The following is a 22,162-nucleotide window of genomic DNA, read 5'->3' as shown; positions in this document are numbered from 1 at the left end:
CGGAGAAAGAAATGAATGAGGTGAAAAAATGTTAGAATTTGCTGTGGACCACGATATGATGATCTGTAACACAAGATTCCAGCAAAAGGAGTATGGAAAATGGACGTGCCGATCAAATGATAGGAAAACCAAGAACATGATTGAAATGAGCAGATATAGACTCGGATCATAGTTTAGTGATTGCAAACATCAAGTTGAAATTAAAAAAGAAAATATAAACCCCATCATCAGAAATGAAGAGAGCAAGAACAAGTGAAGCAGAAATAGGAAGAAGGTGCAGAACAGTGTTAGAGGAGAAACTTTAAAATGTGTGGAAAAAGAAAATAATTCAAATCTAAGAGTGAAAGGAATAATGAAGGCGATAGAAGATGCAGTTGAAGAAACAGTACCAGAAGAAGAGAAGATCAAAAAAGAAATGGATTAGACAAGAAACACTGAAGTTAGTACAGGAGAAAAGAATGTTGAAGATAAGAAGGAATACATCAGAACAAATAGAGGAGCAATATAGAAGTGTATTGAGGTGAAAAAAGCAGTCAGCCAGATAAGATGAAATGGTTAGAAGTCCAATGCAATAATATAGAACAGTACTATGGAGAGCATAAAACTAGGGAGGTGTACAAAATGATTAGAACCATTAATAGAAGGTGGCAATCAAAACAGAGTACAGTTAAAGACGAAAAAGGCAATGTACAGCGATGGACATGATACTGTAGTGAGTTATATGAAAAAAGCTAGATTTAGACAGTGTTAGGAAACTGACTGAAGAATTGAAGCAGATATCACCACTAGGTAATGAGTATGATATGGAATCACTCGATTGGTATCAAGGATCTTGTTGATCAGGGAGACATCCGAGCTGGCATGTTGTAGCTGTTGATCATATATGAATCAGATAACAATAGGTCAGAGCATCGACACTCATCTGACCAACCCTCCTCTATCCAGTTTTGGGACTGGCATGAGATCCCCCAAGGATTCCATGGTAGCTTTTTGCTTTGCTTCCTGGCAAATCAGAATTAACTTACAGCAAATTATCCAGTGCCTAAAAGGGCTTACTTCATCATTAGATCCCGAAACTTTAATGGTTGACTTCGAGAAAGCAACTATCAATGCTTTTTTCTAACATATTTACATCAACAACTATAACAGGTTGTTTATTTCATATGGTACAAAATCAATATCACAAAATTGTTGCCATTGGTTTGAAGTTACGCTATCAAACAGATGCTGAATTCAACATGAAAATTAAATGCTTCACAGCATTAGCATTTTTTCCACTGAGCAATGTTACTGATGGATTTGTTGAATTGACAATCCACAGCAAAAAGTTCATTATTTACTCAGCATCTCTTTTAACTTGCACAATTTTTAAATGATTTCATTATGTTATGTATCAATGCCATTCACCTTAATAAAAATTGGCCTTTTTAATGAATTTATAATGCCTTTATCATCCATTGATTATTTACAAAAATTAATGCAAAATATCTTACGTCGAAAATGTTACGCCAAATTTTCCAATGCTGAAAATTTTATGCCAAATTTGGACAAGAAGACCTGTGACAAGTGGTGTGCCACAGGTCTCTGCTCTTGACCACTACTGTTTAATTTGTACATTACTGATATAGGAAAGGATCTGAGTGGAACTGTTCAGTTGTTTGCTGATGATGCAAAATTGGGTGGAGCAATAGTTAATACAGATGATGTTAAAATTTTGCAGGATAATTTAGATAGATTGGCAGTCTGGGCAAAGAAGAATGGATGTCAGTTTAATGCAGCAAAGTGTAAGGTATATACCACATTGACTGAACTGTACTCAAGGAAATTGATGAAGCCAGAGATTTGAGAGTATTGGTGGATAGCAAATTAAAGTTCAGAGGACACATGGCAGCTTGTAGGATTATTTGGTTACTGAAGGATATTTTGACTAGTGGGTTATTATTCCTCTTTCTCAAGCCTTGATAAGACCCCCATCTTGACTCCTGTGCACAGATCTTATCACCTGGGTTTCTTGGAGAAGAGGAAGAGATGGAGATGCAAGTGATCAAGTTGGGTAGCAAGTCAATAAAATGAACCTTATGAGAACAGGTTGAAGATTTGTGGGCTACAGAAATTGGTTGACAGGTGGAAAAGAGGTGATATGATTCAGACATACAAATTACTGAATACTTTTTACAAGATTAATACAGAGGAAATTTTTCAGAACAAGGGGCCATCCTCAGATAATGAGCAAGAGTGTAGTTAGCAAGGGCATTAGAACTAGATTTTTTGCCTTGGAGAGCAGTGAATGAGGGGAATAGGTTGCCAGAGTCTGTTGTGGGTGTCATTACTGTGAATGAGTTCAAAGTATGATTGATAATGCACAAATGATGGATATGGATAGTGCTTAACGTGATGTTTAGGACCTCCCTTGAGTAGCACATAATAATAATATGCTCAAGTCCTATTACCTTTTTAACATCAAGTTTACTTAATTTATTAAATTATTAAATTATAGATGCCAAGAAATTATATTCTTGGTTTCATCCTTTATCCAAATGTAAGCAAACAACATTTGAGCATGAAGTAACTTAAGATTGTGCTACTTGTATATAGAGGCTAATGACTTCAACATCAATTGCCTTAGTATCGTATAATGCAAGGCACATACCTTATGGACATGTATAATGCTATGCATTATGGGTAGGGCCACTAAACAGACCAGTTTCAATCTTTATTGAGGTCTCATCAATGGGACCAAGATTGAAGTAATACAGAAGTCATATAGTAATAAGGTTTAAAACTTTTTGACTACTTGTATATGGAAATATGACTTCTGCACTACTTCAACCTTGGTATCACTTCTGGATCTGACTACTACTGATGAGACCTCAATAAAGGTCGAAACTGGTCTGGGTAGTGGCCCTTCCCATAATAATAATAATGCATAGCATTATACATGTCCATAATGATATGTGCCTCGCATTATTTATGGGATACTAAGGCAACTGATGTTGAAGTCATTAGTCTCTATACACAAGTAGTCCAGTCATGAAGTTACTTCACGTGCAAATTTTGTTTGCTTACACTTGGATAAAGGATGAAACCAAGAATATAATTTCGTAACATCTCTAATTTATAGTAGAACCAAGTGAAAAAACTTTCAACATTTACTTAATTCCTCACATACTTCCTGCTCATTTGCCATCAGTACCTCCTTCACCATACCCTCTATACTCAAGTGGGGGGGGGGGGTGGGGGGGGGGGGGGGTGGGGGGGGGGGGGGGTGGGGGGGGGGGGGGGTGGGGGGGGGGGGGGGTGGGGGGGGGGGGGGGTGGGGGGGGGGGGGGGTGGGGGGGGGGGGGGGTGGGGGGGGGGGGGGGTGGGGGGGGGGGGGGGTGGGGGGGGGGGGGGGTGGGGGGGGGGGGGGGTGGGGGGGGGGGGGGGTGGGGGGGGGGGGGGGTGGGGGGGGGGGGGGGTGGGGGGGGGGGGGGGTGGGGGGGGGGGGGGGTGGGGGGGGGGGGGGGTGGGGGGGGGGGGGGGTGGGGGGGGGGGGGGGTGGGGGGGGGGGGGGGTGGGGGGGGGGGGGGGTGGGGGGGGGGGGGGGTGGGGGGGGGGGGGGGTGGGGGGGGGGGGGGGTGGGGGGGGGGGGGGGTGGGGGGGGGGGGGGGTGGGGGGGGGGGGGGGTGGGGGGGGGGGGGGGTGGGGGGGGGGGGGGGTGGGGGGGGGGGGGGGTGGGGGGGTATGAAATGAGATAGAATGTATACAGCAAGAAATGAAATGAGATGATTGTGGATACATAAAAGAAAATGGAATGAAACAGCAGGAAAAGAGATAATGATCGATTCAAGAGTCGCAGTGAACAGTGTTGATTAGGTATGATGAATAATGATACACAGTTTGCTTTCCAAAGAGGAGGATGAAGGATTAGATATAAGAAGTAAACAAACAAGCAGGGGCAGCTCGTGCATAGGCGCTGCGGAACTGCAGCACCTGCAATTTTTCTCGATATATAAATATATTTATTAATTTATTTATATTTGCTTGTAATATTTAATTTTATCATCAACAATCCTATACATTCTCTTATTTTGTATAAAAAATAATAAAAATCCATCTTGTAACACTCAGGAGGGCGAAGGACACTAGCAACACTGTGTTTACCACAGTGTCATATTGCTACCCACGCAAACATATGCACATCATAGTGAGATGCGAGCTATTAGTGTAATGCAGCACTGTCCATCATGCAGTTCCACTGTTGTTTATATGCAGTATGCGCTAGTAGTAGAGTGTTCCTAGTGCTTATCATGTTTACTCCATCTCTTTAAATATTTGGACATTACAATTAAGGAATTTTACACTATCTAAATAATGAAAAATTCATCTTCTGGTTGAAGCTTTTTCATCAGATAATGCCTCATGTTGAAGTAATTTACAATCAAATGCAATCTCATGAAATTGATGTATTCAAAGTACAAGAACATATAGCAAATTTTAAAACTGCTATTTTGGCAATAAGAAATTCAAAGTACCGTGAGAATCCTTCCAAGACGCTCAATGCTGAATCAAAGGAAGTATGTGACTGCATATGTGTTAAAATGGAGGCAAGGTATTCTTTCACTAAACATTTAGTAGCTACTAAATTATTTAACAAGGATAAATCAGCTAATTTTAAGAATAAATTGCCTACAGAAGAAATAAAATTGGCCACTGAAGCATATCCCATGATCAACAAAGAAAAACTTGAAACTGAACTTTGAGTATTCTACAGTAGACCCGACATGCATGATTATTGTAAATAAATTGACTTGTTAAAATTTATAACAGAAAATAATTTAGATTGTGTTCTTAGTGAAATTACTGTATTGATAAAAATTCTCTTGACAATTCCTATGACTACATCAGAGCCTGAACGCTGTTTTTCAACATTAAAGAGAATGAAAACATTTCTGAGAAGCACTATGAATCAGGACTGGTTAAATGCACTTGCAATGATTTCAACAGAGAAAAAATTCTTCAACAGTCACACAAACATCAAGGGAAAAGTTATTGACCTTTTCGCTCAAAACAAAACAAGAAGAATGGATTTTATTTTTAAATAATTTTGAATTATACTAAACTGTATAATTTTATCGATAATAAACAATATTTTTTCATGAAACAACAAGAAGAATACATTTTATTTTTAAATAATTTTGAATTATACCAAACTGTATAATTTTATTGATAATAAACAATATTTTTTCATGTTTAATTTTTACCATATTTTTGATATTTTATCCAAACATGCATACACTGTACTTACAGTGTGTAAGTACAGTGTACTTACAGTGTGTATGTATATTTCGAAAGTTGCAGCACCCCCACGATTTCAAGCCTCGAGCCGCCACTGCAAGCAAGGAAGTTAATGACAGTTGTAGGAATGAATGATATGGATAAACAGAAAGAGAATGTAAGGATGGAGATAAGAACACTAAGATTGAGACAACAATCTTAGTGTTCTTATTGAGACAACAATCTATGTGTGATGTACCCTGAGACAACTGGTCAGGGTATCAAATATAGAGGAATTTATTGCATAGGGTAATAAGAAGTGAGAGACCAAGAGTTCATTCCTGGAGAATGTACATTATTTTTTACAGAGAATGGTGAATGATCGCAATGCATGAGCAGAGCAGATGGTGAGTGCACCAATGATAACTGTATTATGGCAAGGTATTATATACACTGTAGCATCCCATGATGAATCTCACAACTCCACAAATGCCTGGAAATAATCTTCATACACCTTCAAGGAGTACGAAGACTAATCAAGGGAAGGCACCTATTCAAAAGCTCTCCATCTCCATTACTTAATCCATCAACTACCATAATCATCTACACCACGTCATCTATTGCCCACCACCACCACTAGTAGTATTTTTTGTCTGTAAATTGCATGCTTTCTCAAGGCCAATTTGTCTGTATGCAGGATGAAAAACCCAAGTTTCTGGGAGAAAAAGCCCTGCTACCTCCATATGAGATCAGCTAACTCACCTTTAATTGAAAAATTCCCATATAAAGATTCCTCTCATCATGACGAGAATTAAACTTAGGTCTTTTCCAAAGGGTGTGATGTACCATCATTCTTCCAATTGTGCTAGAATTTCCCAGAATGAAAAATCAGTTTCAACAGTGCAAAATTCTACTTTCCATTTTACTTGGTTGAAACAAGGATATTTATCCAATTCCACTTGAAAATATTTACAACATTTATAAAATTATCAATAATTTTGATAATTATTGATAATGATGTAAACTTTTCATATAGTACTATCATATCTTAATACACTCATTGAGGGTACATATATGAAATTTGATTATTATAAAATATTATTATGTATGATATTGCATATAATTAAAATGTGCACTGCAACATACAATTAGCACAGGCATTGCAAATATGGTCTGTCCCTATCATGAGTAGTTAAATCCAAAGAGAGAGGAACACAGAGTCAACTAAATTATGAGACCTTACTAAACTGCTTATCATATCATATAATATAATATACAACAAGAAAAATCTAGATTAGAGAGAAATAGAAAGATATCAGCTACCAAAAGAGGTAGATAGATGTAGACCAAAGGGAAAGAGAGAGAGAGGAAGACCAGCAACAAGATAGAAAGAGCAGTGAAGCCAGAACAGGAAAATGCTTAATCCTTGAAGAGAATAATAATAAAAAAAAAATATATTTATTGTAATCAATAAAGTATATGCATACATCTGAATTTTAAAAACAAGATCTGCTTATCTGACAGAAAAAATTATATTGTTAAATTTCCATTTAATTATAATTGGAATAGATAGATATCCAAAATATTATGGAAACACCAAAAATGGTCTACTACACATTAATCATTTAAAGCCCTCAGGAGAGAAATAATGATTTATCACTTTAAAAAAAAAAACTATATAACATGTTGATTTATTTTTCTTTGATTATGTAGTATTTCAACATATGATAGAAATAAATAAAATATATCTTCCATTAATATGACTTATCTCATATGTTTCAAAATAGAAGTTTTGTTGGCATTTTGCCAACAATACTTCTGTGTGGTGATTATTAGAGGCTGCACTAACATACAGATAAATTTGCATATTAAAAAGTATGCATCAAATAGAAGACATCCTTAGTTTTCTTTCACACTTTGACATGCTTTGATAAGAGAAAATCAAAGAAACATATTTCATGATATTATCTTTAAGACAACAGAATAAACAAAATCTATTTCATAATAGTAAATTCTCTCCTTAAAAATGTTTTAACACGGTTGGCTATAGAAAAAATAAAAGCGACATTATTTTAAAATTATTTCACTACACTGATATGATAAGTTTACAAAATCGTCAGTGATAAATAATAATAATAAAACACGTTCTTGATTAACGGATACAGAAAGTATTCACGCCAATTCTGTTCGTTTGAAATTTGGTTATAGTTTATATTTACAATCGATTTCATTCAACACTCCCTAATTAGTCAACTGTAGCAGTCAATGACTATTAACTTGAATCTTATTCAGATGGATGGAAGCATGTCTAAGGGTGTCAGAGAAGCTGGAGCACTTACTGAGTTTGAGGTGGGGCAGTGAGAGATATGTTCACATTTTCTTCGATTAAGTCACCTTCACCAGAAAACGGATCGAATTCCTCCTGTATACTTCCTTCGCGAACATCTTCCTGGCTTCCCGGAGTACTATGAGAATGTCTTCGGGCTCGGCCCTCTAATTCTTCCTTATTATGATCTGCCATCTTTGTTCCCTGGTTTGCATATCAGGGATCGAATTGAAACTCAGTTTAGCCACTTTATGAAAGGAATCATAATACGTTCGTGTGCGTTACAGTGGAATAACGCACATATTCTTAGAGTCAGATCCAAGGAAAGGATGAATAACGAATTAGTGCCGCCGCAAAAATGCTTCTCCCCAAATCGATTTTGAAAAAGTTTCCCCATCAACCTCCTACACTCCAAAGCACCACAAGGCACAAGCACCTGTTCGCGCTTATCTCGATAAGAACGAGATGTATCGAGAAGTTGTATTCATGGCGACTCTCTGTATAGCACTGGGGTTGTTTCTTGCTAAAGTTTTATATTTTTGTAGTTGATATTATTCCTGTTCCACGAAGCTTAGTAACATCTAGTTGTTGCTTTTTCTTTAAAATGAGTATATTAATAAGGTGTCATTCCACGTTTTATAATGTTAATTGTATGCATTTGTTCGTACTTCGGTCCGTAAATTCTGGATTGATTTCATCACTGAAGTCGCGTGTAAAGCACTCCTCGTGTTTTCTACAATGTCCGTATGAACAACTTGTTGCTAATGAAAGGATTTGGTTTAGAACTGTAAGCATTTTACGATGGAATGGAATTAAGTTGTCATTGCCTTGTTTCAGTTCTAATGAAATGAAGAAACCATTACATCAGAATTTAAATTATGTACATGTAAGATATTTTTGTAGTAAACGAGATGATGATAATGAATCAGAGGAATTAAATTATTCAAGCAGTGATCATTCAGACGCTGAAACGTCTATTGATGTAAAAGAAAATACCCAGCATCATACTTCAGGTACTGCTAGCGGAGCCCTTGCAGCTTTGACTGTACCGGATGTTTGGCCAAATGTACCTGCTATTGCAATTAGTCGAAATCCAGTATTTCCAAAATTTATTAAGATTTTAGAGGTTAGTATTGTTTTATATAAAATATGTTGTTAGACCTATGCAAATACCGATCATTCGAAATGAAGTACATGTTTGGAAGGTAGAAGTAATAGTAATAGTGCATTCTCCTAGAGTCAAAGACTCATCAAGGGAGAAGTTTCTATATCAGATATTACAAAAGAAGTGTCATGAAAGGCCTACTCTCCCTACAATTTATTCATGACACATTCAGGCAATAAATTCTACTCACTTGTTACTCTCCACATAAAAAAAAAAAACTTGGTCTCTTATTCATCACTCCCTTGCACAACTTTCAGGATAGCCCTGTTCTTTTGCCCTTTCCTCCTGTTCTGCCATTTGGAAATCTCTTCCATATCTGCTCAACAACTTAAACATCTCAGTCATGGCATCCCTTTGTCTTCATTCTACTAAACTTTGCAGATTGCCTTCAGTCAGTCATCATAGATAATATGTCATAGTTCTGAATTATTATTATTATTTTTTTTTTTTGTCAAATGACTGTACCCTCTCCAAATTTCTCTTTATTCCATGAAAGTCCTGGTTTCAAGACCTGACCATGTGGTCTAAAGCCTTATATAGTGAAACCGCTACCATTTCATCTCTGCTGATTACTGCCCTGATTAGTATTGCAGCAATCCTCATTTATTCCTTGAATTACAAATTTATCTTCACCATACCACAACATCCTGCACCACCTCCACTATAGTCCCACAAGTAAAGCATGTAGCCTGTTATCTGTGAATTAAAGATACCAAGAAATTATATTCTTGGTTTAATCCTTTATCCAAGCGTAAGCAAACAAGTATGTGCTGTAACTATTTTCAGAACTGGGGCAACTCATATAAAGAAGCTAATGACTTCACATCACTTGCCTTAGTATCCCATAATGCAAAGCACATCTCGTTGCAGACATGTATAATGCTATGCATTATGGGAAGGATCACTACCCAGATTTGTTTCGACCTTTATCGAGGTCTCATCAGTGGGAGCCAGACCCAGAGGTGATATGATACTAAAGTTGAAATAATACAGAAGTCATATTTTCATATATGAGTAGCCAGAAGGTATCACACCTTATTCTATGTTCTCCCTAGGACCTTTTGAATGGGCAAACTGCCTGACTAATTAATGTTGTGAATTGACATGGTTAAATAATGAACAAGAATGGAAAAATAATTTAAGACATTTTTTAAGTAATATTGATGAGAAATCGAACTGGAGAGTCTTGATACTCATGAGACCAGGTCAATTTCTTGCATTGCAAGCCAATGCAAGAAAGCTTCAGATATTCACTTCGATGCACACCAATCCATACGTGGAAGAAGACAAAAATCGGGATCTCGAATACAACAGTATCGATTGCAAAGAAGATCTTTTATGAAAGAGACATAATTTTGATGTTGACTTAACTGAAATAGAGCCAGTCTTAGAAACCAAAAAACTATCCATCATGGAATTGAAAGACACTCCTGGCAGTCATTTTCAAAATCTTCATCAGCATCTTTCAGGTGAATGGTCAGTCCTTCACACTGATTATTCAAATTCTAATGTTATTACGTTTAAGACTACAATATATAATAAATACATAGGAACACCTAGAAGCAAGATTTCCAGATATGCGAATCATTTTCTGCTTTTCAAGACTTTTCAATGCAGAAAGTCATGATCAATGTGAGGCTTCTGAAATTCTTTTTGATTATTATTCTAGAAATGGAAGTCTTGCAATTTTAAACTATGAAAGTACTAAACTAGAATGGGAAATTGCATCAAAAATGATTAATGGACAGTCATACAAAAATCTAGATCCAAGACAAATACTGAAATTAGCAACAACATCTGAGCTCAAAGGGTCTTTTCCAAATTTAGCAAAACTGACTGCTGTTGGACTGGCCATACCTGTGAGCACAGCTGAATGTGAAAGGAGTTTCTCTGCATTAAAAAGGATAAAAGCCTGTATGAGGAATTGCATAAGTCAGAACACTCTAAATAATCTGATGCTAATTTCACTGGAGGGACCAGATCCAACAGATTTTAATTACGAAAAAGCTGCTGACAACAGGGCTTCTAAGAAGAGAAGAATTAATATTATAGAATTTTAAGCTGTGAGCATTACAAGATTTTTCATTACTTAATGAGAAAATAAGAACAATCTTAGTCTTGTTTGTTATAATTACTATATAAAATATTATCCTTGTTTGAAGTAATTTCTAATAAAATTACTATTTTAATTTGTTATGAAAAAGGGACTTCCTTAACCCATTCAAAATTTTTGTACGCCCGGCTAATGCTTCATTCTACCCAGCTGGTAAAAATTTCTGGGGAGAACACTGTTATTATTAAAATACTCTGGAGTAGAGATAGTTGTTGTAAGTTTTTCCACTTAGTTATACTATAAATTAAAGATATCAAGAATATAATTTCTTGGTATCTTGAATTTATAGTATAACCAAGTGGAAAAACTTACAACTATCTCTAATCCAGTGTGTTATCTGTGAATCCCCAAGTTCAAAACCTTAGTAATTTTAAAATGATAGCAATGTTAAATCACATCCTCACTCATTCATCTATTGAGGTCTTAAGAAGAGCTCCTACATCAGCACTGAATCCTTAGGTTCATATCTGCAGAAAACCATTGGCACCTCAATATAGTATCATTAATGTAAAGGTTGAATAATAGTCATCCCAGGAGTGAGCCCTGTGGAATCCCATTGGTTCTTTGATATTGCTTTTCCATATACAACTCTTTGATATCTTTCAGACAGCTAATTTCTAAGCATGCAAAAGGTGGAAGGATGAAAAGGAGATTCAGATCAAGCAAAGCATACTATATCAGGAAGTAAAGAGGATATATTAGCAACATCTAATGGAAACAATGTGGAAATTTTTCAGTGGATATTGTTCACTCGCTGTTGTTCCTGTACAAGGTAATGTAAACTGTCAAAGAGAATGTTAACACATCTGTCCCATCTTCTCATCTCCAAGCAGGGTGATTTACTTGCAATTTTCATATAACAAAAGAAAGAAAAACAATTATTACCCACTCCAAAAAAACACCAAAAATTATTCTACTACATCTCAGCCTACTAGTTAGAAAAATAATGAATCATATGATACAAAGAATAAAGGGCCTCTGGATCCATTGATAGATGGAATCAATAATACATTTCTGCCATCCTGGTTAGAGCAGTATTTGATATCTTTCCTGAGGAGGAAGAGATGAACACTGGCCATCTACAATTCCTTAAAAAGGAAATTTCCAAACATATCTGATAAAAGAAAATCCTCACAAAGCTAGAAGCTAATGTATCCACCAAGCACGCAGTAATACATTTCCCCCATCCTGGTTAGAGCAGTATTTGATAGTCTTTGATATCTTTCCTGAGGAGGAAGAGATGAACACTGGCCATCCACAATTCCTTAAAAAGGAAATTTCCAAACATATCTGATAAAAGAAAATCCTCACAAAGCCAGAAGCTAATGTATCCACCAAACACACACATAGCTAACATATTCCCACAATGGAATTATCAGATTCTAAATTCTGCCAAAACATGTATGATGTCAAGGTCCTCTTGCAGAAACATAAGCCACTGTGCTTCTATTTGTATGAGACATTTGAAACTGATGATCCTGCATTGCAACATATCTGTGTTATCTGCAAGGGAAAAGGAAAAAAAAAATGTAATTACCTGCATTGTTTTTTCTGCAAGGAGTATGGTTGACTACAAGATCCTTGTAGTCAACCATACTCCTTTCTAGCAATTCCAACGTAACACTGACATAAGCATTTGGCATTTACCTTTCGGTAGGATCCCTTATTAAAGTAGACTGCATTTGTCTGCCATCCTTTGCATATATGTCATAGAAATCCCTGATGACTGGACATTGTAGTTGCTACCCCTATACTCAGTGGCAAATTTAAGAGGCTGTAGTAGACTGTTGAGTAGTGCACTTGCTCTACATTAGTGGAAGAGTTGTAGAGCTGCTTAACAACAATAACCTACCCCTCCTTAACAGGGGAAGTAACACCTTCCACGTCAATTTATTTGATGGTATTAATTCATAATGTAGAATAATAAGAAAATACTTAATGTTTAACTTATTTCTTGGTATGAAGCATCTACAGAGCACAAAAACACTTTGTCACAACATATGAACAGCTACAGTTTCGTTAATGGTGGGATCAGTTTAAAAAAAAAAAATTGCAATGGACAACACAAGAAACCAATGTCCTAATTAGCACCATCTATTGTTGGATAAGGAGGAAAAAACAACATTAATTAGATCTCCCAAATTTTTGGTAAATTGATACCCAATTTGATCCTGTTTGAAGGAGTATTCGAGGCATGGTCTGCTAGTCACAACAATAGTGCCAAATGTATTTTTTATGTTTTCCAAGGCAGATGTCAACAGTTCTTCCTGTCTGTCCATAGAAAGCCAAGGCACAAGTACAGGACACTTCATACACTTCTGGATGTGAAAAAGGAGAGAGTTTGTCCTTAGGTGAATGAATGGATGAGAGTTGCAAGTTCGATGTATGATTTAAATGTGGTGCAGGGCTTATATTTTTTAAGCACTTTAGATATCTTTTAGGATATGCTCTGAATGTATCAAATAGTAACAGTTTTGCTGTAGTCTTGTGTATTAGGCAATGAAGGGAATTTCTGGGGAATAATAGTATTTTGCATATTCTTTGGGAATCAGAGACATTGTCAAAAAAAAATGATGCAAATGAGTTCATTGGTAAGAGCATTGACTTTGGAACAGACAGTTGTGGCACTGTAAGTTAGTGTTTTTAGGATACCATACTGTTGAGTTTGGATGATGGTGTGATTGTTTATGCAAATATCTCCATGTAGGTTTCCTATAAACAGAAAAAGATGATGAACCATCAGGAAGATGAAGGCATGTGACCAGTGTATCTAAGAAGGGCAGACAATCAGCTTCCTGTTCCATTGTGAAATGGATTTTAGAATGCTGGCTATTTAAATTCACTAAAAAGGTATCTGTCTGGATCATATGTCCAAATAGCAAACACATCATCAACTTAGCTTAGCCAAACCACTGGTTCGAGCATGTCTATATTCATTGCTTGATTTTCTAAGTGTTCTATGTAGAAATTGGTTAAAGGGGGGGGGGAGAACCCATAGCTGTCCCATCCAATTGTTTGTATATCTTCCCTTTCCACACAAAATAACTTCCTGTACTGTAAATTTGAATAATTTAAATATATCTGGTGGAAAATGTGGCTTTAGCAAATTCAGGGTTTCGATTAATGTTACATTGTTAATAGTAAAGTAATATCAAAACTCATTATTATGTCTGAATATTTTAAAATATGGTTTTTTAATATACTTTTTAGGTGAACAGAATTTTTAACAAAAGAGGAAGAATTACTTGTGAGGGAGGCTAGTAATTTAGCCAAATGTTTCGCAAGTTTGTATATAGGCCTGTTTATGCTGTCCACAACTGGCTGTACATTTATCTTGTTTGTGAATTTTTGGTACTCCATTATATTCTGGTTGTTTTTTGCATGAATACGCTTGAGTTTGTTAACAGTTTCTTTAAGTGAGAAAGTGACTTTCTTCATACATTATTTTTGTGAGTTGGTATGATCACAATCTATGATTTGGTATGTAGACTGATCTTGTAAAAGTATGCGCATTTTGTTTTCGTATTCTGTTAGATTCATAATCATAGTTGCATTACCTTGTCTACTTTAGTTATTACAATATTGTTATTACTGTATATTATTATTATTTGACACCTCTGGGGAGTCCAAAGATGCATCGAGAGAGGACACCTGCTCTACAACTCTGTCTCCACCACTCAATCCACCAACTGACCGCAACTACACCAACGCCATCTACCGCTGACCACCACCACTAGTTTTTCCACAGACAATCGCAAACATCCATGCCCACAGCGGGATTCGAACCCGCAGTCTTTTGGCTGGAGGAGAGCCGTTACGCTAACCACTCGGCCAGCCAAGCAGGCTTAAATATAGCTCTTTTAAAGCATTAATTTCTTTTTTGGTACATTGTTTCTAGGAAGTATGGATTGGATTAAAATGTTGGCTACATCCAAATAAATGTTATTGGCTCTAGCTGGAGGTAGGCTATATATTCCACATTCAATGGACACCATTATTTTCACTTTTGGAATTTGCCTAGGTAGGTATAATGGCAAAGTTATTGCCTTGACTTAACATGCTGACAGCTTCATTCATTAGGGCTACAAATGATAAATTTATGATATGATCTTGTTGTACCTGTAGCACTAAAATGGAGGATTTCAAATTTTTTCTGTTGCCTGCTTTTGACTTCTGTGAATTCTTTATCTACCATTGCATCAGAGATGCTGACAAGAATTGCCCGCTGTTCAAGGTTAAATTACATAGTTTGTCATGTAGAGCATTGATAGCTGCATTTATTTTTGACAGCTCCACATGTGTAGCACTAATTGTTTAAGAAACCTTACACTTGCCTGCAAGAAACATTCACTACTATTGACTTAACAATTTGTTCTCCATCCCTTTTCCACTTTTTAAATGAGAAGTAGAAGATAACATCTAGAGGAGCAATCGTTTGGCCATGATATCCACTCTCTCTTTAAGTAAGCAACCATGTATTTCATCATGGATAGCACGAAGGAAAACATATCAAACTGACTGGAATATCTTCTCATCTCTGATTTGATTTTGCAACAGTCATGTCATCTGCTACTAATGAAACAGTGCATCTTATCATCTTGATGGTTTGTATTCTACAAACCATCACAGCTGAAATTCCCAAACACATCAATTCCTTTCCCCAAACTGTTGTGGAATTCAGAATATAGAGCAGTCAGGAAGGCCCAAAAAAGCTTGGAGTATCTTCTGCATATATTCCATCATGAAACTTAATTTCTTTCAAGCATTTTCACTCCTTAGCATGATACATTCCACTCAGCTACATTGATTTTAGAACAGAATGGATGCACAGTTAATGAAAATCATTCGCAGATATGCTTTTGGTGGAGAATTTTGTCAAAACATTGGCAATATCTTTTTACATTCTACAGTTCCATCCTAAAAAGCAAAGCAGAAAGACATCAAGCTCTCTCTTTGAATCTGGAAGATTATAATAGTCAGTTTTGGAGGAACTGAAAGCTGATTTGTTCCATGCCAACCAGCTGCAGTAGGGCCAGTTGACTTCTATTATGGGATGGTTAAATATCTGTTACCATCCTATATGGATATACTGCTCTACTTATGCAACAGTATCATATGGGAAATATTAATTAAATTTATTGTAATTATTATTAGTCTAGGTTGTAATTTCCTTAAAATAGTTACGAATGTTCAACATATATGCCATACCACCTCCATAGTAAATCACCAGTATTTTCTGGGAGAATGAATTTCCAGAATCCTGGCAAAAGATAATTGTTATTGCCATAGCTAAGTAAATATTCAAAAATACCAACAGATTACCATTGAGTAACTTTTTCAGACCTCCGATTTCACATACTTGTCACTTGTCAAACCATTTACAAAGAGGGGAAAGTAAAAAAGTTGCCACAAGTATCAAAATCTTTCTTTTTCTCTCTCTCTCTCTCTTTATTTGGCTCCCATGCACAAAAGGTTATTTTGTAAACTTATAGTATATTTATATCATGGGTGGGTTAGAGAATTTTTACTTTTTTTTTTTTTTTTTTGTATTTTACGAAGTCTGGAAACCCTATTATTTTATTTTATTTATTTTTACCAAGTTTGGAAACCCTACTGTAGAACCAAACATGGAATTCTTGCAAGCCACTTCAGTCCTCCAATAAGTGGGGGCAATGGTCTCACATCTGTCAATGAAATTCATCTCTTGCCTAATGACAATCACAAACATCCAAGACCACAGCAAAATTTGAACTCACAGCCTGTTGGTTGAAGGGTGGATATGCTAACCACTCAGCCAACCAAGCTGGCCAGTACACAGAGAAAGTACCTTATACTGCTTTCATGGTGTACTTTTGCAGAACATGCATGAGTGTATTTTTCTTGTATTAGTATCACATTTCCATTTTCATCATTTATTACAATTAACACTTTTTTATCTTTATTTTCAAACTCACTTTCTTATAATTTGCATTTCGTTTACATTAATTCTGTAGTGAATTTCATTCATATAGGTAGATACATTTGCCAATTCCCCCCCCCCCTTCCAAAAGTATGGGATTATAAAAATCTTTTATTACTATTATTATTACACCCTCCATGGAGTTGGCAGACTCATCATGGGATGTTCATTCAACTGACAACATATTTATCATATACAATCTTAAAATCCTTAACACTCCTTGCATTGACAACACATTCTGGTAATGCATTCCATTCCATTCACTGACAATTCTCCATGTAAAAAATCTACTCCTCACACCCCCTCTTTACCACACTTTTACATAACTTCCAAGGATGATCTCCGGTTCTTCACCTTTTATTCTTTTTATAATAACCTCTGGATTAATCTGATAAAATCCTCTCACTAACTTAATTGTCTCTGTCATATCACCTCCCTCCTATCTACCAAACTCTGCAATCCACATGTCTTCAATTGCTCTCCATAGCCAGCATTCCAAAGTCCCAGTGTTGTCTAACATTTCTTATATTTCTATAAAAGCCTTATATTTCTGCACTCCAAAATGCAGCACCTTGCACTTATTGATATTAAAACTACAACCCCACTCTTTTGTCCAAGTAAAAAGTCTATTCAAATCTTCCTGAAGGGAATTAACATCAGCAGTGCTTATGATTCTTCCCAACTTTGTGTCATCAGCAAACCAACTTAGTCATTGAACTTAACTGCATTCATAACATATTCTTTGAGACATAAGTGTGGAATGAATTTGAGGGATGAAGGGAACTGTGTATAACAGAGAGAGAGAGAGATTGACTGTTTGAATTGTTTTGGTGTGAGAGTACTGGAAAGGCTATTTCTTGAGTAAAAGATCAGAGGACATATTTCATGTGGGAGAGATTGAAGGGGAGCTTGTGAATGGAGAGATGAGTAGAATGAGTGAAGGGAATTAGCAAGAATGCAAAAAAGGGAAAGGGGGAATCGGTGTGGGTAGAGAAACTGCATGAGAAGTATGAACTGGATGCAAAAGTTAATGTGTGTGCAGGCATTTCTGGGGTTGAGATGCCTCAGATGAGGAGTGCAGGGGATGTTTGGATCTTTGGAGGGTTATATGCTCAGGATAGAGAGGAATGCCTGGAAGAGGTGTCGAGGAGTCCTATCCAAAAAGTGTCGGTGGGACTTGTTATGGAGCCAGAATTGAGCTTTTATGTTTGTTTACAAATGCCAAAAGTATCCCAAATAAGGGGAACAAAATCTTTACATTGATAGAGTTCATTTTCCCCAAAATTATCAGAATATGTGAGATGTGGTTGAATGAGGATATCTCTATTCCTATTATATCATGAGGATATAATAGGAATAGAGATCAAGGGATATGCGGATTTTTGTGAAGTCAGACAGGGTGGAGAAGTTAATTCCATCCAAGGTGGAGATGGGATGGGCAAATAGTGTCAGTGGTTCTGAGGCAGTATAGTGTGAGGAGAGATGGATATGATGATGTAGACCTGGTAATGTTGGGATTTAGCCGACCAAATTGTATTCTTATTGGTTAAACCAAAATATAGAATGATGGTACAACATGACAAATTTTCATCCCGGCTGGGGCGTCGCCCGGTTAAACAAGGCCCCTGTTGTTTTCGCCAGGGAACCAGGGCAAACAGCGAAAAGTCAGCTACTGGAACAAATCTGAAAATAAACCCCAACTCAACATCACCAGAGTTAAAGATCGGTACTATCAACATAAGAAGCCTGATTGGCAATGAAATGGAGCTAGCTGAGGAATTAGATAAGTACCAGATCGACATAATAGGGGTGACTGAAACAAAAAAGACCAAAACTGGTGAGATCTTTCTGAGCAATAAATACAAAATGTTATATTCAGGCAATGACAATCAAGGAAAAGAAGGAGTAGCCATAGTATTCAACACAAAATACGAGGCTAATCTTCTTGAATGGCAGTCAGTCTCAAGTAGAGTAATGTGGGCAAATATGAGAATGGGGAACTGGACAATGAGACTTATTTGTGCCTATGGTCCCACAGAAGGTTCTACTAAGGTAGAAGTGGAGGAATTTTTTGAGGCTTTAGAAAAAGCAACTGACACAATGAAAAATGAAAAGTTGGGACTTGTTGGGGATCTAAATAGCAGAGTAGGAAATGATTTTGAGACATACAAAAATATTTTGGGAAAATTTGGAGAAAAGAGCAAAGCTAATAATAATGGCAAATATCTGTTGGATTTCTGCTCAGGACATGGACTGGTTATTACTAACACCATGTTCCAACATAAAAATGTGCACAAATTCACATGGAGAGAAGAGGCTAGGAATAAGAAAAGTCTCATTGACTATGTTATTGTTGATAGTAATGTTTTCTCCCTGGTGCAGGACACCAGAGTGTACAGAGGAAATTGGAAGTGATCACTATTTAGTCTTGAGCAGGATAAAATTGAATTTCATATTGAAAAGAATAACATGTAAGAACATTTTAAAGCGAATAAAGGTTGAGCAGCTCTCAGATGTGAACTGTAGGCTAAAATACACAAAGATTATTGAAAAAAAAAATGAAAGAGTTTGAGAACAGGAATCAAACCTTGGAGATTCAGTGGCAAACTCTGAAGAAAACATTGATTGATTCTGCCAGAGAGGCATGTGGTGAGGTTATCTGTAAGGATAAAAAAATCAGAACTCCCTGGTGGACACAGGAAGTTAAAGAGGCAGTGAAGGAAAAGAAGAAAGCATACCAAAAGTTCCTGTCAAATAAGTCAGCTTGTGCTCTTAGAGAATATAGAGACAAATGCAAGAATGCTAAACACTGTGTAAAACTAGCTAAACAAAAGTCATGGGAGGACTTTGGCAAGAATATAGAAAATAAATATCAAGAAGGTGGCAAAATATTCTGGAGGTTGTTGAAGAAGCTTAAGAATGGAGTAAAGAGTGCTGTAAAAGGAATTAGAGATGATAAAGGTGACATGAAAACGGGAGAAAAAGATATCCTTGAAGTATGGAGTAATTACTTTGAAAAACTGCTAAATGAAACAAGCAGTGATGACAGCACAGTGGTAAAAAACACTGACCAGGCATGCAGTCAGGAATACATATCCATACTAGAAGTAGAAAAAGCCATCAAAGGCTTGAAATGTGGAAAGGCAGCAGGAGTAGATGATATTCGACCAGAAATGCTGAAGTATGGTGGTATAAGAGTCTTACAGTGGCTGCACTGCATAGTTCAGAAAGCCTGGACAGAGGGACAAATTCCCAATGATTGGAGTAGAGCTCTCATAGTACCCATATATAAAAAGGGAAATAAAACTGCATGTGAGAATTACAGAGGTATTTCCCTACTGAGTGTTCCTGGCAAGATCTATGCAAGTATACTTGAGAAACGGTTGAGAAGAATTGTGGAAGAAAAGCTTGGTATAGAACAAGCTGGATTCAGGCCAAATAGAGGCTGTCAGGATCAGATCTTCACTTTACGACAAATAGTCGAGAAAGCATGGGAATATAACAAAGATCTGTATTTAAGTTTTGTCGATCTGGAAAAGGCATATGACAAGGTGCCAAGAGAGAAGCTATTCAATACGCTTCAGTTATATGGTGTCAGTGGGGCATTATATCAAGCAATACTTAGTCTTTATTTGAGTTGTAAGTCAGCAGTTAGAATTGAAGAAAGTACAGGAAGATGGTTTAATGTTAAATCTGGTGTGAGACAAGGATGTACATTATCCCCTCTGTTATTCATTATCTATATGGATCACATTTTGAAGGAAAGTAGTATTAAACATGATATCAAAATTGGAGATGTTAATGTCAGCTCTTTGCTTTATGCGGAAGATGTTATACTTCTAAATAAATCTGCTACAAGTCTGCAAGATTCTCTGACTAAATTGAATAGCTGTTGTAATAGATACGGTATGAAGGTCAGCAATAAAAAGACAAAGACAATGAAAATAGGCAGAATCATTGAAAATGTCAACTGTGTTGTGAATGGAGAACCTGTGGAACAAGTAAAACATTTCAGCTATTTAGGCACAATTTTTACTGAAGATGGTAAATTAAATATAGAAATAGACAACAGAATCAGCAAAGCTGGTATGGTGGGAAGTCAATTGAATAAATTCATATGGAATAAGAGAGAAATTAGTCGGAACACTAAATTAGCTGTATACAAGACAGTGTTCAAACCAGTTTTAACTTATGGATCTGAGAGCTGGGTCAGAAGTAAAACACTTGACCAAAGACTAGAGACCACAGATATGAGAGTCCTGAGAAAGATTATAGGTATGAACAGATGGCATCAATGGCAATATCATATTAAAAACGAGGATATTAGGAAAGAACTTGACATTGTCAGCATCCAGGAATGCGTTAGCAGAGCTAATCTTATGTGGTATGGTCACTTAAACAGAATGGGTGAGGAAAGATTAGCAAAACAAGTGTTCTCTGCCTGGTTGGCAGCAAAATGACCCAGAGGAAGACCAAGATATAGGTGGATTGATACGGTACAAAATGCTTTAGACGATAGAAATATAAGATCTGATAATGTTGGAGTCTTGACAAGTAACAGACTGATTTGGAGGAAAATTGTAGATAGGAAATTAATAATGATGTAATTTTTTTCATGTAGTACTATCATATCCTGTACACCCCTTGAGGGTACATGGCAGGAATTTGATGATGATGATGATGATGACCTGGTAATGTAGAGAGAAGCAAGAAGGAAATGTATGTGAAAATTATCTTAGCAAATAAGAAAAGGGAGGTCATTATGGTAGTATGGATTAGAATGAAGAGGTGCATCTGGGTGCAAAGAGAATGAATTTCCAGAGTTTGTTAGAGAAAAATACCTGAGGCAGCACATAACAGAGAGTAGTGAGGATCAAGGGTCTTGGATTTGATCATCACATCAGAGGATGTTATTATAAATGGGGGTGTCAAATCTTCCTCAATCTGGGGGGAGTGATCATGTGGATGGTTGCCAGCAACATGAGGACTGCTGTGAGAAATGGATATATGTTGAACTATGAGGTCGTTAATTATGAAAAGCTTAGAGACAGCTTCAATCTGTATCATGGAATGAGAAATTGGATGGAAAAGAGATCAATTTTACTTGACCCTGCTCAAGAACTCTCTCTTGCAAAGGCCTGAATCTATTCCAAGGATAAGGAAGTTTAATAAGGTAGGTATAAAGTGAATGAATGAAGAGGTGAGCATGCATTCTGATAGGAGGAGGCACTATTGTTGCAACACAGGATGAATGTTGTTGTGTCCCAATTTACGATTATTAGGCTTTCAACTATCCTTACATTTGAAACTCTACTTGTCTTTGTCCAAATCTTATTTATATAT

The 22,162-nt window shown here is 36.7% G+C and overlaps 2 protein-coding genes across 7 annotated transcripts in view; one reads left to right on the top strand and one right to left on the bottom strand.

Moving 5' to 3' along the window:
- The window catches only part of vap (RAS p21 protein activator vap), a 689,463-nt gene extending 681,469 nt beyond the window's left edge, over positions 1-7,994 (bottom strand). For all 6 annotated transcript variants that reach the window (XM_090406565.1, XM_090406568.1, XM_090406566.1 and 3 more), the window contains exon 1: positions 7,596-7,994. In XM_090406565.1, the coding sequence (XP_090262691.1) occupies positions 7,596-7,777 (182 nt within the window). In that variant the 5' untranslated portion in view covers positions 7,778-7,994. The remainder of the gene's footprint in view (positions 1-7,595) is intronic.
- Positions 7,995-8,076: 82 nt separating this feature from the next.
- Lon (lon protease homolog, mitochondrial) overlaps positions 8,077-22,162 on the top strand; it is a 319,254-nt gene continuing 305,168 nt past the window's right edge. The window contains exon 1 of the mRNA XM_090406689.1: positions 8,077-8,708. Within this exon, the coding sequence (XP_090262815.1) occupies positions 8,187-8,708 (522 nt within the window). The 5' untranslated portion in view covers positions 8,077-8,186. The remainder of the gene's footprint in view (positions 8,709-22,162) is intronic.

The sequence above is a fragment of the Typopeltis vanoorti genome, chromosome 16 (genome assembly GCF_054136105.1).
Source record: "Typopeltis vanoorti isolate ZY-2024b chromosome 16, IOZ_Tvanoo_1.0, whole genome shotgun sequence".
NCBI lineage: Eukaryota > Metazoa > Arthropoda > Arachnida > Uropygi > Thelyphonidae > Typopeltis > Typopeltis vanoorti.
Note: the sequence above shows the minus strand (reverse complement) of the source record. Positions and strands in the feature narration are given on the sequence as shown.